General features: G+C 43.2%; 1 protein-coding gene across 3 annotated transcripts in view; it reads left to right on the forward strand.

Moving 5' to 3' along the window:
- Positions 1–27202, forward strand: part of LOC147032238 (uncharacterized) — a 130010-nt gene that overhangs the window by 43298 nt on the left and 59510 nt on the right. For all 3 annotated transcript variants that reach the window (XM_085869662.1, XM_085869663.1, XM_085869664.1), the window contains exons 4-6: positions 6852–6998; positions 8687–10144; positions 12847–14592. In XM_085869662.1, the coding sequence (XP_085725788.1) occupies positions 6852–6998; positions 8687–10144; positions 12847–14592 (3351 nt within the window). The remainder of the gene's footprint in view (positions 1–6851; positions 6999–8686; positions 10145–12846; positions 14593–27202) is intronic.

Raw genomic sequence — 27202 nt, forward strand, 5'->3', positions numbered from 1 at the left:
TGCGCATGCGCAGAGAGTATCAGAAAGTGATGCAGCGATGCTCAGTCTTGACGGTGTAATGGTGAGAACGTCCACTGAAAGCTCAAACCATTACGTGTGTGTGTATTTTCGTTCCGTTATGAGCCATAAAATTATGTATACTGAAAATAAAAAAAACAAGGAAGAAGTTAAATAGGTATGAACTGAGCAGCGGTGATGATAATTTCATACGTATGCCATTCAGCATACACGATTACTGAATTCAAGGACGTAGAATCCATGTAATGAAAGATACTCGAGCTCTAATTGCTTTTCTCCATAATTTACCTCCTTTGTTTTTTACTCCACAAGACACGTGTGTGCGATCAGAATCTCGGAGCTCATCGGCACTTTGGGCGATGAATAACTAATACCTTTCTCAGCTCGGTGTGATCTATTTACTGAGGGTGTGGTGCTCCCTTTGTTGCACGACTCCGGCGGTCTTTGTTTATAAATATAATCACATCCTACCAGATGTGTTATCAAATGAAAATTGGTCACAAACACATCACTGAAATATATTTCTTTTGATATGGTGTTCATTCATTCATCGTCATTGTCAACAATTCTACAAAAATTCGACCAGCTCAAGTGTCGTCTTTAAGGCTAAGTCGTAAGTCACAAAATTTGTGACTCGAGTGCGACTTGAGTCCAAGTCGCCGACTCAAGTCACCATCTCTGCTGCTATGGCATCCACATGGAATGGGACCATATTGATGAACCTGTCGATCAAGCCCCTCAGCTAAAGCTTTTGCTACATGAAGCCCCTTGTTGGTATACATGACAAAGATTGGTTCTAATTTGGAGCCAATACTGATATTAAATTAACTTGGAAGGACACACATTGTTAGCTCCTAAGCTCTCGCTTTTGGGCAAACAAATTGGTGACTCCATATTTCAGCGTGATCAAACAGACGCAATTTATGAAGAAATTGCAATCGGCTCAAGCTGTTCGATATTCTGCTGCAATGTACCGGCAGCATTGTATTCAATGTTTAGATTCTGTTGAATTGATTGATATAATGGGCAAAATGGATGAAGATTAGATTGATTGGATGTGGATAAATCACAGGCATGATTTACCAAATAGCCTACTCCTTCATCCAAGTTTCATTTAAATTGCCTCCAAGCTTTCTATCTCCAAGAAGAAGCCACCCAGGATCGCTGAACTCCACTGATCCCTGAAACAGGTGGGATGTGCATGGGTATTCAGGTCCTGAGGGAAGTAGCCATCTGTGGGATCAGTTGGTGTGCTGTATCACCTGGTTGGTTTTCATATATCATGATTCGCCCGCTAGGGGTTGTTGTAGTGTGCATCCGATCGGGCAATAAAGTGGAGTCGCTACTTCACTCTCGCGTCTGTCTGCACCTCGGACACTACAATTGACGACAAGGATGGGATAACCGGGTCATGGCGCACGGAGAGGTGCCCGTTTTTGTCGGGGACAATTTTGAATTGTTTTTGGAACAATTGGGGTGCTATTTCCATGTGAATGACGTGGTCGATGAGAGCAAGCAAAAGTCAATGTTGCCCGCCTCGCTATCGACTGCCGAGTGATTTGGTGGCGCCGGACAAGCCCAGTGGGGACACACTATTGTTTCAGGACATTGTGCGGAAGATGAAACCTCCGCACACCCCAGACTGATTGGTGCAACCCATGCCGAGCCGATGGGAGGATCAGTTGGAGAAGATTCTTCAAAGATATCAAGGTTTGTTTTGCGACGACCTTGGGAAACTCAAGGACGTGCAGGCAAAGCTCTTCCTGAAGGAGGGGGTGGTTCCTCGTTTTTGTAAACCACGACCGGTACTGTATGCCCTGCGGGACAAGGTCAAGGGTGAACTGGATAGGCTGGAGGCCTGTGGAGTGATCGAACGGGTGTCGTACTCAGATTGGGCCACCCTGCTCTTCACGGTGCTGAAACGGAATGGAGACGTCCGATTGTGCGGGGACTTCAAGACCACGGTTAACCTGGGGCTCAGCGTGGAGCAGTATCCGCTGCCGTCAATCGATGATATATATGCACGGCTGGCAGGGAGTCAATACTTCACGAAGCTTGACCTGCGTGATGCATATTTTCACCTGGCGATGGATTCCAGGAGTAGCGACCTTTTGACAATCATCACCTGTCAAGGACTCTATCGATATACCCGACTCTGTTTTGGGATTGCCCCGGCCTTGTGGCAGAAAGCCATGGATCAGGTTTGCATTGGCCTGCCCGCTCAAACCGACCTGGACGATGTGATCATTGCGGGGAAAACGGCGGACGAGCACCTTGCGAACATTGCCCAAGTACTGACGAAGCTGGAAGCGTGCAGCCTGCGCTTGAACAGGGACAAGTGCGCATTCTTCAAGCAGCGCTTGGAATACCTCGGGCACATCATCACGCCGGAGGGGCTGTTGAAAGGTCCTCGGAAGGTGGAGGAAATTCAGCACATGCCACTGCCTCGCGACAAGATGCAGCTGCGCTCATTCATTGGTATAGCACAGTATTACAAAAGATTCGTGCGTGGGCTCAGCTCGCAGCTTACGCCGTTAACACGGTTGCTCAGGAAGGACGAGCGCTGGGCCTGGGGGCCTGCACACCAGGCTTCGTTCGACCGTGTCAAGCTGCTGCTCACAGAGGATATGGTCCTCGTGCACTACGAGCCTGCACGTCTGCTCTTATTGACATGCGACAGCTCTGCATACGGCATCGGGGTGGTGCTGTCCCACAGGATGGACGATGGTTCTGAGCGGCCTGTTTGTTTTGCATCACGGACCCTGTCCACAGCAGAGCGGGAATATGCCCAGATCGAGCACGAAGCTCTCAGCCTCGTCTGGGGTGTGCGGAGGTTTCATCAATACCTGCTGGGTCGGCATTTCACTTTGCAGACGGATCACAAACCACTTCAATTCATCCTGAAACCCGAACGCGGGGTGCCGGTGGTGGCGGCCACGCGAATACAGTGGTGGTGTCTATTTCTTGCTGCCTACAGCTACGATATTCGGTTCCGAAGCACCGAGAAGCATGCTAACTGCGACTGTCTCTCGCGCTTGCTTTGCGTGGAGGGTCCAGCTTCGTCTGAATCAGCCGACCGGGTTGATGTGTTTGCACTGAGCCAGGTCCAAAGTGGGCCGGTCACGGCCAAACAGGTCACGGTGGAATCTGCTCATGATCCAGTTCTCGCCCGTGTCGTTCAGGCGATTTCTATGGGGAATTGGAGCGATCTACCTTCAACACTGGCATTTCAGCCTTTTGCACCGTGTGCATCGGAGCTGTCATTGGTCCAACGGTGCGTTATGTGGGGAATGAGGGCGGTGATCCCACCGAAGTTCAGGCAGCATTGTTTGGAAGAACTACATGTCAGTCACCTTGGAGTCATGAAGACCAAGAGTCTTGCTCGTAGCCTGTTGTGGTGGCTGGGGTTGGATAAAGACTGTACAGATGGTTAAGCATTGCGCCACTTGTCAGGCAGATGCTGATAATCCACTTCGAGCTTTGGGACTATGGCCGATCCCAGACAGGGCCTGGCAGAGGGTCCATGTGGATTTTGCTGGTCCTGTTAAAGGCAAAATGTTTCTGATTGTGATCGATACTTTCTCTAAATGGCCGGAGGTTGTAGTAATGCAGCATACGTTGGCAAACATTATGGTAGAAAAACTGCGGACAATCTTTGCGAATAAAGGAATACCCGAGATTATGGTCTCTGATAACGGTCTGCAGTTCATCGCAGGTGCATTTGGTGATTTTATGCGTCAAAACGGTATTCGACATCTGAGGTCCGCACCGTATCATCCTGCCATGAACTGTCAGGCGGAATCATTTGTGAAAATGTTGAAACGGGCTTTGCATAGTGGAGAGGTTGCACCTGTGCAGGCAGTGGTTGATATATTTTTGCTCCAATACAGAAACGCTATTCATCCTGCCACGGGCGATTCTCCTGCCATTCGTCTCTATGGATGGGCATTGCAGTCCAGACTGGATTTACTGCGACCTGGATGGTCGGTTGTTGGGGCGGTGTCGCGCCCGACGCTGGTGTGCGGTTTTGATGTGGGACAGCGGGTAATGGTACGCGATTATTACCACGGTTCCTAATGGGTGCCGGCTGTGGTCTCTGTGGTATTGGTACGGGAAATTGCATGGTGCGGACTGATGGTGGAGAGGTGTGGAAGCGGCACGTGGACCAAATGCACGATCGCTGTTCAGCGTCACCCCCCCTCCCCATGCCGAGCGACATGGGGCCCCCACATGTGATGTCGCTGAGGCCAGACGTTGTATCGCCAAGGCCAGACGTGACAACACCCACGGGGTGTTCACCTGATTCAGTCCTGCCCGTGGGAGATGAGTAAGCTTGTCGGCCGGGGGCAGTTGTTGTTGCGAATGGTGCAAGTCCGGCGAGGGTGTCACCTCGACCTAGCCAGGAGGCGTCTGAGCCTGGGCCATCTGGCGGCGCTGACCGCCCAAGGCTGATCAAAAAACGACCGCGGTACTTGGAGGATTTTGAATGTTGATTGGTTTCATTTGGTCATTTTATAATTGTCATTTCATCATAAGAATTGTCATTTTACGAGGGGAGGAGTGTGCTGTATCATATGGTTGGGTTTCATATATCATGACTCGCCCGCTAGGGGTTGTTGTAGTGTGCATCCGATCGGGCAATAAAGCGGAGTCGCTACTTCACTCTCACGTCTGTCTGCACCTCGGACACTACAGTTGGGATCTCATTTGTGGACCCCTCCTGCAGAGCTTGTTCCATACTGTGAATAAGGTTTATGCCATTAAATAAATTAAATAAAATCCGACTTAAAAAAAATGTTTTTTTGCCTATAACACTCTCCAGCACTCACCGATAAACCTCTGAAAGTTTGACGAAGATCCATTTCGCCATCTCTGAAAAAATTGGTGACACAGAAACTTCTGTCTTTAATGTATAGATGTCCTGCTAGAATCCGGCGATATATCGATATACCGGTTATATCGATATAATTTTCCATATAGATATACGGGTATTGAAATTGTGAATATAACGAAAAAAATCTATATGAAAAAAACAAACAAATCGAATTGAACAAAATTTACACCAGAGAGATATCACCAACAAATCGAAGAAAGGTGTTTCCAATCTTTAAATGCTGTACATCATTTTAAAAGGTTTGATGCACTCGGCTAAACATGTGACAGGAACGGTTAAATGTATGACATCAAGACATAACAGGAAGTAAGTGCATTATGTTTTCACTTTTAACCCTCAGCATCCATGCACCGGTGCACCCGTACAAGCAATCTCAGTTTTCTTTGCCCTCGTGGCTGGTTTTAAAAAGCAGTTGCCATGGTTATTATTTTATATGAATCGGGTGTGCTTTAGAAATCCTGAGCCGAGTCAGTGATCTGCGATAGCAATATCGGGATGAAGGCCAGCCCCCCCTAACAAACGGACGCCAACGTTGTCAGACGGAATGAAAACCCGTCATTCTTGTTGCAAAAACAGCTAAAATTGATGAAAAAGCGGCCGAAATTGAAACCAACACAGTAATTACGGTCGCAATAGCAGATATAATGGAAACCAACACGTTTATTCTACACACAAGAACGGTCGTGACGGAAACAAGAAAGGACAATCCCGAAATAGAACGGTAGGGAACGGAAGCAAGATTGGTTATTTCCGCCGCGAAATGTCCGAGAGCGAAACAAAAGCGGTTCATTCCGGTTACTGTAGTGCGAACAAGATGGCGGATGCAGTAGAACGACCTGTTACGGTATGTAAATTTTTAGTGCTTGTGCCTCGAACATAAATGTAATATAAATAATATATAGTGGGTAGTACGCGATCCTTCACTCGAGCCCCCGAGTGAAGGATCGCGAGTTGTGTATGCCCAGTTCAACATCGGGGATCGTGTATGGGATCTTTTTACAGTTTTTACTTCATATTTACTTTGTTATTTTATTGGAATTCGCAATTTATTATTACTATCAAATTTTACCTCTTGCAAATATAAACGATCAATCGTCACTGATCGCTGCAGCACGGGGGCACGAATTTCATGAAATGTCAGCCACACATTAAGTCAAGAGGGCGTATTTATCGCTGCTTGTATAATATCCCGAACCACAAACGGGTTTTCATTAACAGACATGATATATTCACGGCAGACTACGTTAAAGTTAACTCACCATAACTTCAAGAACTTTTCAAGCCGCCATGTTTCCCACGTTATGGTAACCGGAATGAATCTCTTTCGCTTCGTTCTCCGCCGTTTCGCGACGGAAATAACTGATGTTGCTTCCATTCCCCACCGTTCTATTTCGGGATTGACCATTCTTGTGTCCGTCACGACCGTTCTTGCGTGTAGATTAAACGTGTTGGTTTCGGTTATATTTGCTATTGCGACCGAAATTACTGTGTTGGTTTCAATTTCGGCCGATTTTTTTTTTTCATCAATTTTAACTGTTTTTGTAACAAGAATGACGGGTTTTCATTCCGCCTGACAACGTTGGCGTCCGTTTGTTAGGGGGGCCTGAAGGCGATCCCAGTATGATCATATCGGTACAGCATTCCACGGTGTGGCGATAGCGATGGATCACGACCTGTGCCGATTACCAACACTGATCTCGATTTTAGACAAAATCATTTTTAATGCAAGTTGAAGTTGGAAGTAAAATAACTGTTTCTGTAAAAGTAAAATAAAAGTTTCTGCTGCATTATTTCTAACTGACATGCCAAGTTTATTTTTGCCACTGGACATATTTTAAAGTTTTTTTTTAATTTATAAAAGTATAGCATTTCATGAGGAATTTATTAAGTGACTGTATCATTGTTACCTTATCCTGTTTTTTTTTTTTTTTACAAGTAGTTCCAAGATGCAATCCGGCAGAGAGACATCGTCATCATGCAATTAAGTAGGAGCTTGAGGGATGCCACAAACAGCCGTAATTTTGTACAGCAGGAAGTTACGCAACTCACAAACCAAGTACTTGCTCTTCATGAGCAGTTACAGCAGGTATGTCATTCCTTTATTTGATATAGTTTTATGAGCATGGTGGAACTTTGATCTTGTGATGAAATAACTGACCTTGTGAAAAAAGTTGATGCAAGTTCTGGCTCCTCTCTGACTTGCCATTCCATTGCATGATTTATGACTATCGTCCTTTATAACGATCTCTCTTTGACCTGCCTACATGCTTATACTATCCTTCCATTACACATAATTTGTCCTTGTAAGGATCTGAATCCTGTTACACCATATAACAATGTAAATTGTGGTAAGCAACACATTTGGAAATATAATGATTTGAGATAATACATATTATAATGTCACACATCGTTTTCTTGAGTACTGATCTTTATTTCGAATATTTTATCAGAGCACCCTCCAGGCCGTTTGCCCAACTGCATTCATTTGTCCCCTTATTCTCCCGATTGCAGAATAGCTTCTCTCTGACCATGATCTCATCCTCCTCCCTTCAATTTTTTTTGAATGTGCTGCCTCCTCCTCCTTCTTGTGCAGCACAAGGCTGCGAGTAGCATCATTTTCTGGGGGTGCGGCTATGCTGCTAATGCAATGCCTCTGTTACCAGTACACTGGTACTTATTTTGCCGATATCGAAAGGACGACATGCTGATTCAACCCGACCTGTTGTTAATTGAATGGCCCGACCGGGGCTTGAACTCGAGACCCAAGGCTCTTAAGCCAGCCACCGAACCGTAAAGCCAACAGTTCACCAGGCTTCCAATGTGCTCTCTCTATCGAGTGCAGCCTGTGGCTGCTGGTTGCATCATTGGTTGGGACGCGGCTATGCCGCTGATGCAGTGTCCCCCTTACCAGTACACTGGTGCTCATTTTGCCGACCTTATAAGGATGACAGGCTGAGTCAACCTCGTATTAATTCAGCAGCCCAACGGGGCTTGAACTCAGGACCCTAGGATCCCAAGCCGCCACCCTAACCACTAAGCCAACACCAGGCTTCTCCAAAGTGCTGCCCATCACGCACTACCTCATGTGCTCACCCACACACATCCACATTGTCTTATGACACACGCTCATCCTTTTTTCGTTCTATTATTTTCTTGGCCTATTTCTATTTTCTTCCTTGTGTATGATTCCACCCCACCATACCCTTTGTTGTTTGTAAACTTGTTGTGCTTTGTCGTTAAGCTCCTCTCTATGAGCCTAGGTGTTTATGTTAAAAAAGTTGTTTTTGAAGTACTCCATAATATCTGGCCATTCATAAAACAGAATGGAAGAGCTTCTTTTTTTCCAATTAAAACGTTTTGTTAAGAACAATTTTTCTTCCAGTATTCCAAATGGAAAACGCAATACTAACTGCGCTCTCACTTTTGCACTGGGCACGCCTCTTCACACTCACAATGATGGACAGCTCTCTGCATTGAGCCGTGATGCACAATTGGCCGATTATAACTCTTTATTTTCTGAGCAAAATTCCCAAAAACTCGGTTTATTTATTTTGTTCCTTATTACATGAGATTCATGCCAACTTATGGTTATACAATCGGAGTCCGTCTTTGAAAACGATTGAGATTTTGGCTGGTAACGTCTGGGAAAGATGCAAATGTTTACTGGTATGGTGAGTTTACTATTTATTTCATAATTTTACTAATGGCAAGTCATGAGTTGACTTGCTGACATGAACTTGTTTCTGAAAATATGCTGCTAATAATATTTTGCAGTCGAGGGAATTATTGCGTGATTTGCTGGGGACGAGGAAAGTCGCAGAATTGGACCAAGGATTGGAAATGGAGCAAATTGAGAGTGAGGCAACATCAAATGTGTTCAATATACATGCTTTGAGAGTAAATATGTCACCGCTGGAGAGGGACCTGGAGCAACAGAGCACACGCTGCTCCCAACTGGAAAGAGATCTGGAACAACAGAGTGCACACTCCTCTCAGCTAGAGAGGGACCTGGAACAGCAGAGCGCACGCTGCTCGCAACTGGAAAGAGACCTGGAACGGCAGAGTGCACACTGCTTTCAGCTAGATATGGACCTGGAACAACAGAGTACACACTCCTCTCGGCTAAAGAGGGACCTGGAACAGCAAAGCACACTCTGCTCGCAACAGGAAAGAGACCTGGAACAGCAGAGCGCATTCTCCTCTCAACTGGAGATGGACCTGGAGCAACAGAGTACACGCTCCTCTCGGCTAAAGAGAGACCTGGAACAGCAGAGCACATGCTGCTCCCAACTGGAAAGAGATCTGGAACAGCAGAGTGCACACTTCTCTCTGCTAGAGAAGGACCTGGAACAGCAGAGCACACGCTGCTCGCAACTGGAAAGAGACCTGGAACGGCAGAGTGCACACTGCTTTCAGCTAGAGATGGACCTGGAACAACAGAGTACACACTCCTCTCGGCTAAAGAGGGACCTGGAACAGCAGAGCGCATTCTCCTCTCAACTGGAGAGGGACCTGGAGCAACAGAACAAATGCTCCTCACAGTTGAAGAGAAATTTAGAACCACATACTTCAGGCTCTTCACAGCCAAAGAAGGACCTGCAGCTGCAGTGTGCATGTTCTTTCCAGTCAGAGAGGGGCCTGGAACTGCAGCATACATGTTTTTTGCAGCCAGCGATGGACCTAGAGCTCCAGAGCGCACACTCCTCGCAGCCGGAGAGGAACCTGGACGTGCAGAGCGCATGCGCTTCACAGACTGAGATGGAGACTGATATGAAGATGGAGATGGAGATGGAGCTGGAGCAGCAGAGCACATCTTTCTCACAGTTTGAGAGGGACCTGGAACATCCTAGCACACTCCCTTTGCAGCTGGAGGAAGACCTTCAGGATTCAAAGATTTGCCTCCAAGAGACCGAGATAGAGCAACACCAACACCATTTCAGTGAGCTGCAGGAAGCAAGTTCCAGCCAGAGACTTCATAAAAAGCGCAAGAGCTCTTTGTGTGGATGTGAGTTTCCTCAGGATGGGGTATCAACACTGCACGTCGATGTTCCAAGCAAGAAATATTGGATTTGGACACCAGAGGATTTGGAAAACCATCAGCAACTTGTGACAAAGATGCAGAATGATACCTCAAAGTTGCTCGAGGTTTTGGTGGTCCTCAGGATGGGGCAATTACCGATGGAGGAGCTGAGATTGCAGCCTCTGCCATCACATCATTTTATTCAAAATAAGGTAAGATGGTTCGTATAATCACCGAATTATTTTTTTGTAGTGCATTTTAAAAAAAATAGACTCAACTTTTCATTGTCCTATTTTGTCTCAATGTTTCACATGTTGGTAATGATGCACCATTTTTGACATTGGTTGAGAATATCATTGGGTTGTATGAATACTGAATTGTTTACACTTTACACAAAGTATTCACGAGCTGTTTCGTCTCTCACCAATGATTATTTTGAAACCGATAGCTTACTTTACAGATGACAGAATCATATTTGCCATTCGTCTTGTTCCAGGCATATAATGCAATGAATGTATCGTGAGTAAGAAAATATTTCGAAAGCAACAAGTGCAACGAAAGTGTTGAGCAGCACCCATAATGAATCGATAGTTTTATGTTTGTACAAAAAGCAACTTTATAGTAGATTTTGCTACTGGGGACCAAGGAATTATCAGCGACTGGAAATATTGCAACCACAAGCTGCGACCTTGCAGATATGTCACATTATCATAATCATCGGACGTATGAAGTTTCAACTCTTTCACATCTTGCGCTGCTGTAGTGGTGCGCTTAACCAAACCCTGCCTTATTTTGTTGCTGTTTTGTTTTTAGGGATTCATTCATTCGCAGCTTCAGCTGCTTCTTTAATTTCATCAAATCGATATTTCGATGGTGTCTTATCAACAATGCAGAATGAAGAATTCGTCTCGCTGTTGAAGGCTAGTGTCGAACTGTGTCAGCGGATATGGATGAAATCTATAGGACGTTGATTGAGGTATGCTAACCACCATGGGAAGCTGACGTTTCTGGCATTAACCCATCATCAAAGCGAAAGAAGGTGAATATGAACTGCCTGGAGAAGACAAAACGAAATCAAAATAGTATTCACTTTTCAGGTCACTTTGGTGAAACACAGCTCTGCTGGCTCCAGCTCATCATATGGCACTCTCTTATCCTGGATGACTAAATCAAATTCACTCCACTGGCAGACCATAGAAGGGCACAGCACAATGTTTAAAATGTAAATTTATGGAGTGAACGGAGCGACACAATACAATATAAAAATAGATTTATTGTTGGTTTGTAAAGATAGGGTTAGCTGAGATAAGGAGTTAAATATTCTCGAGCAGTATACTAGATCTCGGTCGAGTGACCGTTAATACAAGTTGGAATGTAGCGAGAATGCATCTCAAACATGTGGGGTGAACAAAAGATTAATTTAACTAAAATACAAACAACACAGCATACACATACTGACATTGTCCCAAAAGTGGCATGACTGTCTGTACGTACTGACGGGGTCAGTACAAATACAATGCCCCTTCTTTTCTTTCCAGTTATGCCTGTGAAAAGGCAACAAAATTCCCCCAGAAGGAATAGTATTTTCTGACTGCACTGTGATTATCCATGTGACAACAGCTCCCTGCTCATATAAAATGGCTACAAACTTTGAAGTCTGTACAAAGAGGTCTTTGATTGATTATTTATTTATTTATTTGTTTTTTTTACAGCAGAGGAAGTGCATCCTGTTGTCATTCGGATGCATCTGGAAAATTTGTATGGCCATTCTACCACTGATGGAAACGCAGTCAAGCGATGAGTTTAGCTTTTTGAGAATTGAGAAGCCGGTCTCAAAGACGAGCCACACAACGGTTGCTCTGCCATGATGGTGATGCTAGAAAACAATCGTTGCGTAAACAAACTCATTCAAAACAACCGACCAACTGACTCAATGATCTGATCCTGCAGACTTGCTGCAGGCTTGAAAATCCTCTCCTGGTTCTACTCCTGAAAGACTCTGGACTTTGACTGTCAAGTTCTCAAATACTCATGCCTTTTGTCGGTCAGTAAGTGGCCGTGCCACTGCGCTGTTCTGCGAATTTGCATATGTGGTTGGCCAATAGCTGGGTAGCTGTCTGCTGTGATGATCCACTAATTTACTTATGCAGTCGGTGATTTATTTGACCAATGCGACATTATTACACTTAATTTTACTTTTATTTCATAATAGATCGACCCCTTGATTTTTCTCAACAGAAAAATCTTTTTTGTAAATCGTGCTATTTCCTTTTTATTTTTTTTGTATACCTTGTTGAGGTTCGTGTGAGAGCTAACACACAACGCACAGCAAGGGGGGGGCATGAGACAAGAGGGGTGGGAGTGGGAAGGACAAAACAGTGGGGAACAGAGACATTAGGAGATCTGTGGAAGGGAGAGACATGGGGAATACAAGATGGACACTACAGGGACTTTCAGGAAGGAAAGCAGGGAATTTGAAGGAGGTGGGTTTGGGGTGGATTAACGGGGGTAGAAAAGATCGAGGATTTGGATGGGGGATGATAAGAGGTGGTAGTGAACAGCTGTTTTGAAGACCTGGAGGGAAGAATGGGATTGAATAGAGTGTGGGAGTTTATTCCAAAGGCGGGAAAAATGAGGAATGAAAGAGTGAAGGTGAGCAGTGATTCGTGATTTTGGTAGTTTTACCAGAAGAGGGTTGTTGGTGGACCTTGAGCGCGCTGCGGAAATGTGGTGGGGACACAGAGAGAGCAGGGGGGGGGGCGAGGCTGGAGAGGAGACGGTGAAGTGTTTTTCACTTTTCTGAAGTGTTTTTAGGAATTTGAAGACATAGTCCATTTCCTCCACAATTTGTTGGGCTTTTTGAGGTTCCTTTGTTAACCATGCTTACTGTCCTTCCCTCTTTATGTTCCTGGAGGAGACTACAGAGATGCAACATATTGTTGAGCAGCTCCATGATTTACTGATGAAGAAGGATCACTTGCTGTTGGAGTTCAGCAAGATGCTGGTGAAGAAAGAGAAGGATATTGCAAAGTTACAGGACGAACTATCCCAAGCTAATTACACGACCACATCTTTTTGCTCTGATCTTATTGAGTGTGAAATAGAGTGTCAGGCCGACAATGAGGAACTTTTATCTTTTAATGAGAAAGAACAGCAACCTCCAGCAGACTTTTGCCTTTTTAATTCAGAAGTGGAAGGTTTAGAGGAGCAAGCTTCTTGGAACGGGCATTTGGAGTTCAACTCTCATTGGCAAAAAAAGGAGCAAGAACTGATAGCACATTTAAATGACATTCATGAACAGGATAAGGATGAGCTCATTTGTCAGCATAGGAATGAGATTGAAGAGCTCAATGCCCTTCTAAAGAAGGAGATGGACAGGGTGTATGAGCTGGTACTGGATAATCAGGCAACAGAGCAACAGATCAAAGTGCTGTCAGACACAAATTACGATGTCAAGTTGTCTGAAGCAAACCAGCAGGTGGACCTCATGAGCCATGAACTGCTGACGGAGCAGCATTCACTGACTTTGGACTCTTACTTGAAGTTATTGGCACAGCAAGCAGAAGAGCTTGAAAACTATTCGATAAAACTTGAAATCATGGAAAAAGAGAAAAACAGTGTTCTTGACCTGATGGCAGAGAAACACGAGGCGGAACTTGAGCAGTTGAGAACTGCGTTGTTGTTTGGCCAAGAGGAAGCAAAAATGATGAAGGTTGAAATTGAAAAGAGCAAGATTGATTCTGGGTTTTGCCAGTTTGGTTTGGAGAAGAAAATCGATAAAATTCTTGGCAGTGAAGAAGAAATGCACCAACTTCAGCAGCAAACTAATTCAAATGCTCAAGAGAATTGTCGAACGACGAATATTGTGGAGGAAGATGGCTTTGTAAGTTTGAGTAGGCAGCTGCATGGAACGCAAGGAATTCCTGCAACAGTTGATGCAAAGCAAAAGGTTAAAGATAGGCAAAAAAGTAGTATCTGTGAAGATTCGTTTCAGGAACAATGTGTCGAGCTGATTCCTGTTGACGTGGAAATTGGTCGCCTCAATGAACAAATGAATCTACTTGTGTTAAAAAGGCAGGAGTTTGAGACCAGACTTGCGATGCTGCAAAAAGAGTTGCAATGTATCTTGTGTACCTTCCAGTACAGAGACACAACCGACGTTGCTGAAGTTGGAGATGGTGAATGCAAATCTTTATTTGTTGAAAGCTCTGGAGCTTGCCAAGTGAAAAATGCGATCAGGGAGCAACTTGGAGATCTTTGGCGAAAGAATAAGATGATTAGTCATTTATTATTGTCAGAAATTGATGATCAAACTGATGTAATAATCGGTGGTGAACTTTCTGAAAAGTCACTTTCCTTAAGTTTGCTAGAAAATGCATCTGAAGGAAGTGCAACATTTCTGAGGCAGCAAAGTGGTCTTGGTCTTTCGACCACAGGGAAAACTGAGCAGACAATTGTAGCTCATAAGATTGATATTTCGTCCATAAGAACTGAAAAGGAAAGAATGCTGCTTGCTTTCCCATGTGAACATGTGCAAAATGGCGAGCTGAAAGTGCAGGATTTGCCTGAAAATGAACAAGACATGAAGGATGAAACAAGCAGGCCGAATAGGCTGGGAATGCGAGAGCAAGATGTGTTTGTGCCTGCTACAGCCTTCAAGGTATGGGTCTCACGTCTGTATTTTTCGATTTTGTTTACTGTATACCTTGGCTCTTTAATTAATTATGCTCAAACGAGAAATTTAGTTGAAACTATAGATTTGGGGGCACACATGCATGCATGTCATTGGTTGTTATCTACATATGCGGGTTTCAAAAGGTGTAACGGAGTCCTTCCATAGCTCAAAGTATCTACCTCCATTTCATGGACCAAGCTGTGAAGTTTTGTCGGTCCCAAAGTTTTGTTCTGAGGGCTCTTTTTGGATTGTCGCTGATCCCCAGAAAGGTTCCAATTGTCGGTCATTTGTAGTAATATTCCCAGGGATGGTTTTTAAGATCTCCGGAAGGGTCTTTATCATGACCGTTGCTCCAATTATCACTGGTACAATTTTGGCATTCTTCTGATTCCTGGATCTTTTGACTTCATTTGTGAGATCCTGTTATTTGGTCATTTTCTTGATTTCTGCATTGTTTAGGCCAAAATTGCTGGGTACTGAAACCTCAATGAGCCATGCCATCTTTTCTTGTTTTATTTTTTGTTTTTTTTTTATACCAAATTGCTCTATCTGGTCACAATGCTTTGTTTTCAATGTTCACGCTCGATGCGGTCAGGCCTTGAGGTTTTTGAGGTGGATCATCTGGTCATTTATGAGCATGATGTCCTTGTATTGTTTTCAATTATCACTTTTGGTTCATGTTTCTATGAGTTTTCTGGAATTGGTGTGTGTGTGTGTGTGTGTGTGTGTGTGTGTGTGTGTGTGTGTGTGTGTGTGTGTGTGTGTGTGTGTGTGTGTGTGTGTGTGTGTGTGTGTGTGTGTGTGTGTGTGTGTGTGTGTGTGTGTGTGTGTGTGTGTGTGTGTGTGTGTGTGTGTGTGTGCGTGCGCATGCGTTCGTTGAATGTAAATGTGGACTCAACCAAACCAGGCCAGGATTGTCGTGGGGGAGGGGGGGGGGGAGGAATGGACATTGGCAGAACCATTCCAAAAGCTATACATATCCAAACCATCCCCCAAATCAAATGAAACAACTATTAAAACAATTTAATAACATAGATGGATTTAATCCTTCCCAAAATAACGAAATATTTTAAAAATGAAGCATTTTATTATTTTTTTTAAATGATATTCGCATCGACATTTCCACATATGTGGTACTCTACATCGTGGACTGAACCAAAAGCCAGGGCAGGTGGGGGATATATAATATAATAAGTGTGTGTGTCTCTCTCCCCTATAACTCCAAAACCATGAAACCTAGCGGCCCCAAACTTTGCATGCATATTAAAGGAACTTCAAGGGAGTACATGAATAAAAATTGGGTATTTGGGTAAATTTAAACACCTCTTTCAAAGATAATTAGCAACTTACCTTCATAAAAGCCTTTTTATTTTTTCGCCCAACTTCACCTCGCAGGGGTCTTAGCCGTCATTTTGATTCGGCCTACTAAAATACCTTGCTTTGGAACAGGTTGTAGCGGTTTCTGTACGTTAAAGTTTCATTCCTACAAATCGCAGGATACATTATTGATCGCTGATCATTGATCGCTGATCTTCATACCTATGAATTGCTGTATACATTACTAATTGCTTGCCAAGCCAGCCGTTCCTTATCAGCTGATGTGTTTGTCTTCTTTCTCTTCTTCTTGCATATGGCAGCTTAGCTGCCGGGGTAGCTATCATTTCTTGGAAGCGCGACGGTGTTGCTGATGCAATGCCCCTCCACCAGTACACACTGGTACTCATTTTGCTGACCTCGTAAGGATGACAGGCTGAGTCAACCCCCTGGTGTATTAATTTGGTGGCCAACGGGGCTTGAACTCAGGACCCTAGGATCCCAAGCCGCCAGTGCTTGCTTCAGTGCTTAAGCCACTTGGTGAGTGTTCTACAGGCTGCTTGGTTTGAACCATCTGTTTTCTAAATTCCCTACATATGACAGACCCAGATTGCATCTATTTCAAGGTATTAAAGTGATGGGAATTGGAGTGTCCGATCTGCTGAACATTTTTTTGCCATTTGACCCAGAAGCATTCCCGACTCTGCAAGGTGGTTGAGATTTTTAAAAGAGAGCAGGAAATTCAAAAAGTATTCTGAATTACTAAAGGCTCCTTCATTCACGTGGCGTTTATAGAGCGTGACGGTTCTGAAAATGCCATAAAACTTAAAAAGAAGAAGACGAAGATCCATCCTTATCCATTTTAGTGAAGCGACGAGGTTCTCGCATGTCTTTTTTATGATGCGGAAATGCCGAGTGAGCAATGTGCTAAGGTGACGTGGACGATAAGGTATTACAGACGCATTTCAGTCACCTGCTCTACTTCCCTCTATATACGGTGTTAATTCATGGGCAAAAAAATGAGAGACAGAGAGAGTTAATTCAGTCTCATGCTACATAGTGTTAATTGATGAGTAATTAAAAAAAATGGGAGGAAGGAGGGAGAAGGTGGGGTAGAAGGAGGTGGCAGGAAGGAGAGGAAGGGGTAGGAGGGAAGGCGTGGGGGTGGGAGTCTGGAAGGAGGTGGGATGGGGTGGGGGGGGGAGGTGGGGGGGGGGGGTGGATGAAGGGGGGATGGGGTGGGAGAGGGGGGGGGGGGGTGGGAGGATGAAGGGTGGGATTCTGGAATACATGATTGTTATATATATATATATATATATATATATATATATTTATATATATATATATATATATATATATATATATGTATGTATGTATGTATGTATGTGTATATATATATATATATATATATATATATATATATATATATATATATATATATATATAGATATATATATATATATATATATATATATATATATATATCAGTCATTAGCACTCCACTGATGTTTAAACGATGAATGTGGTCATCATCGGTTAGATATTTATCGGTATGCTGTCCTGATGAGGGAAAATAAGCCCAAAATTCGGATAGGCGGCTCCGTTTGATGTTTAACTGATGTTGACCATGGAATCTTTGTCTGTTTGACAGAGTTGCCAGGCCGAGGCCTCCAGGTTGGAGGTCATGCTTTGGTGTAGGACAATGTCCAATGGAGATTGGGGGAGTGCTTGTCACACTCCACATGTTTCCATTTACCCGCCGATCACATCATGTGCCTTCTTGTTGAATGGTTTGCATTAACAGGAACAATTGTCTGGGTGGCAGATGGACAGTTGTTCTTTGTGGATTATGCGGTTTTACCGTGTGAGACATAATCCATGGCGATACTCATTATAACAGTCAGGAGGTGTGTATAATGTTTAAACCATGAATGTGGTCATTATTTGTGAGATATATATTGGTATGCAGTCCTGATGAGGGCAAATAATCCCAAAATCCAGATAGATGGCTCCATTTGATGTTAAACTGATGTTGACCATGTAATCATTGTCTGTTTGACAGAGTCCCCTCCGGTTTGGAGGTGACACTTTGGTGTAGGACTCTGTCGAATGGAGTTCAGGGGAGTGCTTGTCACACTCCACATGTTTCGATATATGTATATATATATATATATATATATATATATATATATATATATATATATATATATATATATATATATATATATATATATATATATATATATATGTATATGTATATACAGTCAACCCTCGCCGTCCGCATGTTTGCCGTCTGTGGTTTCGCATATCTGTGCTTACCTTGTAAACACCCTTTCTCTCCATCCACGCCGATAATCCCACGTATCTGTGGGAAAAAATGATTCATTTAACATTACCAGTTAAAACATAACTGTACTGTATCACCGGAAAATATTAAACCACGTACAAAATTAATCCCACCCATCCTTAACTTGTTCGTATTTCATCAGTTTTTTTTAACACTTTCAATGTTTGGATAACAATATTTTCCTTCATTTAACATTATGTGTTAAATTATAATTGTGCCGTATCACCGGAAAATATAATAATTTCAAAATGTACAATCTGCGTCTTCCAGCATCTGTCGCACCACCGCATCATTGTCTTCTGGCTGCTTGGCGGTTGGTACGGTGCGGTATTTTATTGTGCTAAAACTTTGTATCCTGCCAATTTAATCATGCGTCTAAAATGTCCATCAAGTGGTGCATCTGCTGCAGAGCAGAATAAATACATGAAGAAAGTGATGTCATTCATGGAAAAAGGGAAATTATTTGATCGACTTGAGAGTGGTGCACGTGTTCCTGTGTTGGTGAAGGACGACAATGTCAATGAGTCCACTATTCGTTACATTTGTCAATGTCACGACACAATTAGGGCTAGATCAACATAATATATTTCCACAAAGGCAAGAGCATCATAAGTGAAACATCATAATAGATGTGAGGGATTTGTGGGTCCCTCCTGGGAGTCGATTGGCTTCCTCCATGCCATGGCTATGTTCAAACAGAACTGACCGGGGCTACCCACCAACAGTACTCCAAGAAGTAAAGCCTTCTTATTGATGGTAAATGTAGCTTATTTTATCCTATTTTACTCAATGGTTCTTATTTTTTAATTAAGTGTCTTTTTATTTATTATGTTTGGACTTATTTTTGGAGGCTGGAAAGTATCTCTTTCACTTCCATGTTATAAACTGTTCGCCGTTCGTTGAAGTTTAGAGGAACATAAACTCCAGCGGACAGTGAGGTTTTTACTGTATATATATATATATATATATATATATATATATATATATATATATATATATATATATATATATATATATATATATATATATACATCACTTGTTGGGATGAGCATCTTTGCCTTTGCATAACTATATGGCCTATTTAGTGAATCCAGACCTCTCCACAAGTAATTCATTCATTGAATATACGAAAAAAACATTTATTATTTCATTCATTAAAACTCCAGTATGATCTGGATCTGCCAAACCAAATAACTCATTTTGCATGCAAGAACCTCTTTGGGAAAGGTGGTCACATGCACTTCTAATAATGCAATTAACTGATGTGTATGCAGTACCCAACTGGTGGTATTCCTCTTTTCTGAGTTCTGGCAATGCTGCTGAGGGAATGTAATGCATTTCATGATGTCTAATATAGTAATGTTTGAGTATGACTCTCTTATGTTTTTGTACACAGTGTTGATGTTAAAAATGTTTGTTGAGAATGCATCGACGATCTAGCCAATGCAATATTCACTGCAATTCAATTAAATTTTGGTGTGTCAGTGCCTCATTTCTGCAGGCCTGGGACTGGGATTCAAGTTGTGTGCTTTGAATGACTAGAATGGCACTGAAAATGTGCTACTCTCGTTTATTGGTTGCCAGCAGTGTGTAATTTGCTTGTAACTGATTGGCTGTAGTTGAGATGATTGCTTAATTGGAGCTAATTTTAGTTGTCAAAACACCAACACATCTGTTGTCTCATCCATAAACTAAAACATTTAATGTGTGGGAAGAGTGGGAGAGTATTGAGAGATTGAGTGGTGTTTTGGTACTCGCAATCATTTAATTGCAGGAAGTTACAAATGGGAAACTGCAAATGGTGTTACAAGTAGCTTTTCTCACCTTTTGATCGTCGTTGAAGATTGAAGGACAATTTGTTGCAATACAGTATAGTGACCTTGTAACTGAGATTGCTTGTGAGGCTGATTCAAGTACAGATATTTTTCAGGTGACTTTTATTTTATTTTATTTTATTTGTTGATTTATTTATTTATTTATTTATTTATTTATTTTTACTTCCTGTGGTTAAGATGTTTTAACATAAGTTTGAGCACTAGTTTCATCTGAGTGGTCAATACATACAACACTGAAAAAAATTGAACAAGCATATGTATGCAGAGATTTATTGAAACGATCATATGATTTTTTTTTTTAATTGTCAACTGGCTTTGCCTGTCTCCTTTCTTTACTTTACCAAACAGTTGTTGTGATGTCAATCAGCATCGATGGGTTTACAATATCAGAGCCACTTTATGCCTCCTGTTCTTAAAACTTCCTAATGGCAGTAAGAAAGCCTATCATTTGGTGTTCTCATTGCTATTAAACCTGGATCTGACCTTGTCATGTGATGCAAAACATCTTCCCTTTGCTGACAATTGATATGCATTCTGTCAGGTGAAGTTTCCAATTTTATCATTTTATTGTCAACTGAAGACAGTCAGTCCTTGTTTTATTTTTGCTTGTTTAAATTTTTTTATAGTGAAAATAGTTATTTTTTATTTTGTAAAAATAACCCCAAAAAAACCACCATTTTTTTTTTATCATGTTTGGAAACATTACAAGTAATGTATATAAAATATGGCATTATCCCAAAAGGATATGCACGTAAAACACGATATGCACGTGTAATTGCACGTAAAACTTCACATGTAAAACCTCACGTAAATATGTCAAACCTCACATAGTAAAACTTCCAGAAGAGTAAGTCTGCAGTTGTATTGAGCACCATCCTCAAGTTGTTTATTCGGTATTTTTTCGCTGTTGCCTTTATTTTCCAATAATGAGACGTTTTGCATTCAGTCGTTATTAATCATGTATCTCGCAATGTATTGTCAAATCTCCTTCAACCACTGATCCCTAGCTCCACCTTCCTTTGCAATGTTTAAAAATATATTTTTAGAATGGTCGATGGAGTGGGGACAATGTGTTCCTCTTCATATACTTCCGTTTTGTCTTTAGGATAAGAAAATGCATGTGTGGATATTCTGAACAGAAAATTCCAGACTTCCACCAGTTAAAATTCCAGACTTTACTGCTTTTTTGCCTTAAAAGTATATGAGATGAATTGTAATTTTTTTTAAAAACAAACTTTAAATTTGTGTGAAGGTTTCATTGAAGTTGTCCATTTGAAGCCATTTTCTTTTTACTTATTCATCTTCTTGCAAATGTAGAACTTGCCATTACATTCCTGCCTTTGCTTCATTTGGCAAGTGAAGACCTCATCCTTATGGAGAACATATTTGTCCCACTGATGATTCCTCCACTTCGATGGTTTTCTGTGGTTATGGCTTGTAATATCCCCTCCCTCCGGGAGTGATGCTATATGATACACGATTGCGTAAAGTGAATGGGACAATCATTTTGGGTTGATAAATAATTACAGCAACGACTTTAGGATCAATGTCAAAATACAGCTTCATATATATATATATATATATATATATATATATATATATATATATATATATATATATATATATATATATATATATATATATATATGTAGTAGTTTGTTTAGGTAACCCTCAAATATTGCAAGGGTTACATTCCTGGAAAATGCCACGGTAGTTGAAACCATTATGGTTAATACCAAGGGTCTATGGGAAAAGGGGGTTTTGGTTCCTGGGCTTCGAGAAAATACAGAGTAACGTCTGGAGTTTTAAAATAAATATGAAGCAGGTTAACCTTGAAATAAATATGAAAATAAAATGAATACAATATAAAATAAACAAAAACGAGGCTTTAACCTATTAAGTTTATTCCAAAACAGCGATGTGGGTGAGGGTAAGAATGTTTTGTACTCTGCCGTAAATATAAACCACAAGACTGAGCTCGGGATTATAATGATGCTATTGGAGGGGGGAAGGGGGAACAGGATTCAGCAATCGGAAGAGCAGTACAGTATTCGCTTTATGACAAAGTTGCCTGCAGTATTGTCACATATAAGAGAAGGGTAAGACGATCCTTAACCACCTCACCTTGAACCCCGATCTTCCCTGCTTAGAGAGGAAGGTATGAAGTGGCATACTCTTCCAGAATAATCCCATCTCGTTGGCATTAAATACCTGCTTCGGCATAAATTCGTTCACCTTGATTAGTTCCATGAGCAGCGGTGGGTAGTTTTTTGCAGCATCATGGTCTGCCGATGCTATGACCCAAACTAATTTTGAATGGAGGCTGAATCTTATTTTGAATTTCTCAAACCAGCCCGTGGCTGGTGTGAAACTTATGGGTAGCCATGGTTGAAGTGGAGACTTTGGTCTTCGGTGCCTCGTGGAAATGTTAGTAAATCCGCAATGATTTATCCTTTGCAGAGCTTGCGGCAACACTTGCACGTATATTTGACTCACTTTCACGGATACACAGCAGAGTCCATTCATTGATCCCGTACTTCCACCACCTGTGAACCTATCTAAAAACTCAATTTTTTCGCACAATATTAAAACCTTTCTGAAAATTTTGACCCTTCCCCTTGTGGTATCAAAAAGAAATTGCAATGTCTCTTTTTGCTTGTCACATGTTTTGCATTTTATTTAATCAACATGAAAACCTTGTTATACCAGAGCAACAACACACATATTGTGGTGTCCATGAAGGGTTTAATTGCACTTGCAGAGTACCCACCCCAAGGGCAATCTTATTCCAAGCATGCAACACATTCTTCTGATGCAGACCTTTATTTTGGTGGTGTATAGGCAACTGACAGCTCCGTAGAGGGGAAAAAATAACACAGGTTACCTGAAAGAAGCAAAAACATACCTAATGTATAATTCAAAACACCCCACTGCACTGGAAAACGTGGGAATAGGAATACTGTCCTGTAAATGGTGGAGAGTTGTCATACCAGAGAAAATCTGGAGGTGGCACTATATGATACACATTTATATAGAGAATTTGCGTCACACGCTCCCTCCTCCCTAAGCCAACCAGCAAAGATAAAAACACTCCTATCCATTAATTGGGGTCACACTGATCCTATGTAGCAAGTGTGGATGTAATCGGCCCAGAACTGTATGAGTAGTGCGACAAAGAAACGCACAAACACGAGTCCATGAATTATAGTAAAGATGAGCAAATATCACCCACCTCTGATGGGATTATAAAAGGGGGGGGGAGAAAAATAGGGGGGGGAGAGGCAAGCTCAGGGATGAGAGAGTAGCTGAGGAGTTTGCGAACAGGCTGAGTGGACACTTGGGGGGGTCTGGGTGCTTTGCGGGGTCCTGAAGATTGTAGAGTGCCTTCAAGACCACCGATCCTTGATGTTGCCGTTGGATGTCTTGGAGCTCACCGCAGGGCAAAGAAGAATTTTGTCTCAAGGGACACTGGATACCATTGACCAGAGTCGCAGGGCCAGGCTGAATGGCAGAGCTGAGCTGTTCAGGGAGCTGAGGTGTAAAACTGTACGTGCACTGAGGGTGGACAAGGAGGCCTATGTGCGAGGAATCTGTGAGGGGGTAGAGCATCACCTGTGGACAGGTGATTCTCGTCCCGCTTACAGGGGAATTCGCGCATTGCGTTCATCCAAGCCCATCCCTCGGAGCACTGCAGTTGGAGCAGAGAGTGGTAGGCTCTTGACAGAGGAGTCTGAAGTGAAAGCCCGCTTGGCCAGTTACTTTGAGCGGTTGTCCCGGGCTGATCCCCCAGCTGTCGAGTTGGACGTCAAGGGTGTTACAATCCCTGTTGCTGACCCTCGAATCAACTGTGGTCCACCTTTGCTTGTGGAAACACGGGCTGCGGTGAACCAGTTGAAACGGGGCAAAGCTCCAGGGATCTGTGGCATCCATGCTGAACTTCTCAAGGCTGGTGGAAATGCTGCACTCGTGTCGTTGCATGCAGTTTTGTGCTCTGCCTGGAACACAGGCATCATCCCAACTGATTGGAAGAGGGGCCATGTTGTTCCTCTCTGGAAAGGGAAGGGTGATCGCCAAGACTGCAACAACTACCGAGGGGTGACGCTGCTCTCAGTGCCGGGCAAGGTCTTTGCTCGGATAATTCTTGATAGGGTTCGCCACCATCTGCTTGAGCACCAGCGTCCAGAGCAGTTAGGCTTTACACCAAAGAGGTCAACGATTGACCGTATCTTTGCCCTTCATGTCCTCACTGAACGCAGATGAGAGTTTCGGCAGGGGCTGCTTGCAGCCTATGTTGATCTCTGTAAAGCGTTCGATTCAGTGAATTGGGATGCCCTCTGGAGGATTCTTGGTCTTCGTGGGGTGCCACCAAAACTGATTGATCTGATGTCTGAACTCTACTCTGGTACTGAGAGTGCTGTGAAGTGTGGTGGTGCCATCTCTGAATAATTTCCAGTTGTTACTGGAGTTCGTCAGGGATGTGTACTGGCCCCCACACTTTTCAGCACTTGTATGGACTGGATTTTAGGGAGGATGTCGGAGAGATCTAGCTGCGGTGCATCGTTTGGGAATGTCAAGATCTCGGACCTTGATTTTGCAGATGATGCAGTCATCTTTGCGGAGACTTTAGACATCCTTTTGGGGGCCCCCGAGGTGCTGAATGAGGAGTCGGAGCCGCTCGGATTACGGGTTTCTTGGGTCAAAACTAAGATCCAGGCTTTCGGTGACATCTTGGATGCTGCTGTCCTGTCTGTGTCTGTTTGTGGTGAGGATGTTGAGGTCGTGGAGAGATTCACTTACCTTGGCAGTGATATTCATGTATCTGCTGGCTGTGAGTCAGAGGTCAATGGACGTCCGGGTCAGGCCTGGGGAGTCATGGATTCACTGGATCATGGGGTGTGGCGCTGCCGGTACCTGTGCGGGAGGACGAAAGTCTGAGTCTTCAGGTCCTTGGTACTTCCAGTCTTGCTATATGGATGCGAGACTTGGACTCTGACCAAGGATCTGAGATGGAGACTTAATTCCTTTGGTACCAGGTCTCTTCGGAGAATCCTTGGCCATCGCTGGTCGGATTTTGTGTCCAACGAGCGGTTGCTGAGAGAAACTCGGATGAGATTTGTTACCTGCATAGTCCGTGAGCGTCAGTTGCGGCTGTATGGACATGTGGCTCGTTTTCCTGACGCTGATCCTGCTCACCAGATTCTCTCAGCGAGGGAGTCTCATGAGTGGAGGAGGCCAGTGGGCCGACCACATGCCTCGTGGTTGCAGCAGGTTGACCGGCATCTCAAGGAGATGGGGATGGGCCTGGCATCTGCCTGGGGGATGGCCAGACGGAGGCCCCTGGAGTACCGGCGGAAAGTGGACGCAGCGACGAGCTGTTCTGGCACATGCTCCCATACCTGACCTGACCTGAGGGAGAGGGGTGTGGGGGGGGGGAGAGTGAGGAGGTGGAGGGGAAAAGAGAGGGGAGGAAGGGGGATTGAAGAGGAGTGTTGGAGAGAGGAGGGAGAAAGACTGAGGTGGGGTAGGGTAAGAGAAGGCGGAAGTGCGGTAGATTATTAATTATGATTCATGCCGTCTTATCAAAATGATTCTGCATAGAATAACAATGAAGGTGGAAACAAAATAATGTCTGAAATCCATTTTCTACCAGTCATACTATAAATACTGCCCGGAGACAAACACCGCCCGGATAAATCTGGAGACCAACAATCATCAGATATAATCACCACTAGGACACAGAGAGGGCGCGAGCGAGGGGGTGAGCGAGGGGGAGAGACAGAGACAGACACATAGAGACACAGGGAGGGGGGGGAGAATATGATATATCGTCCACCCAGTTGTCGGTGTATATATGTTATTTCGCTTTATATTTTGATTTGGTTCCCCCCCCCCCATAATTGGGGATGTTTCCGTTGCTGTTTCGGTTTCATGCATGACATCTTCCACTCACACTTTTTTTTTAGAAGTTTTTTTGTAAGGTGAGTTAGGGATACCTTTTCTGGCTTGCTGTCTTCATGTTTGTATACAAATTGGATTTTGTAATCTGTTTTATTTTGAGGTAGTCTGACAGTTGTCATTCTGTACTCTTGGTTGAGTTGCATCAGGCCACAACCTCCTTCTCGTCTCGGCAGGTACATTCTCAGGATGCACAGATTTTTCTGGATGGTGAGGGGTTTCCTTATTTTAATATCTAGTTTATTGATTTCCATTTGTGCCCAGTTTATTATTCTGCAATTGTACTGGAATACTGGTATTTCTAGTTGGTTGATGGCTTTGATTTTGTTTCTCTGGGTGAGATGTTTTCAAGATCATCCTTGTTGTATGCAAGTATTCTTTGGAAATTGTTTTGCGCATTTGTTTGTGACATATTTGTGCACTGTCCCTTATTTTCTATTGATTTCCACATGGCACATAAAGCGGGACTTTTCTATGCCCCTGGCATTTTTCCCATTAATCTGTTTTTCACTTGGAAGTTGTGGGTTATGATGTGTAAATATAGGTGGAAAAGTCTGATTTAATGTAATTGAATTCCAGGCTATGACAACAAAAGGTGAAATTTTAAAAAGGGGCTGTAGACTTTCGAAAGGCTCCGTATCTATCAATACTAATAAATGACAGTGCGTGCGGGTACGGGTGCGGGTGTGTGTCGGGAGGTGATACAGATACTGATCAGGTGTGTGTGTGTGTGTGTGTGTGTGTGTGTGTGTGTGTGTGTGTGTGTGTGTGTGTGTGTGTGTGTGTGTGTGTGTGTGTGTCTCCTCCATAACTCCAAAACCATAAACTGCAGCAGCCTGAAACTTTGCGTGCATACTAATAAAACGCCAAGGAAGTGCAGGAGTGAAAATTGGGTGTTTAGGTTAATTAAAACACCCCTTTTGAAGATAATTAACAGCCTTATTTCATTATATCCTTTCTCAGGCGCATCCTCGGTCACCAATCTCTACGGGGTCTTCAGGCGTATCCAAGGTAACTTCATTGGGGGCTGAAGCCGCCATGAATTTTGGCCTGCTCAACCATGCCTTGACTTGGAACAGGCCAGAACGATTTCTTAATGATAATGTTATTTTTTTTTTCACTTCCTCACTCATATTATCGAATG

Source organism: Eptatretus burgeri, chromosome 2 (assembly GCF_056783735.1).
Source record: "Eptatretus burgeri isolate ZD-2024b chromosome 2, Ebu_testis_v1, whole genome shotgun sequence".
Lineage (NCBI taxonomy): Eukaryota > Metazoa > Chordata > Myxini > Myxiniformes > Myxinidae > Eptatretus > Eptatretus burgeri.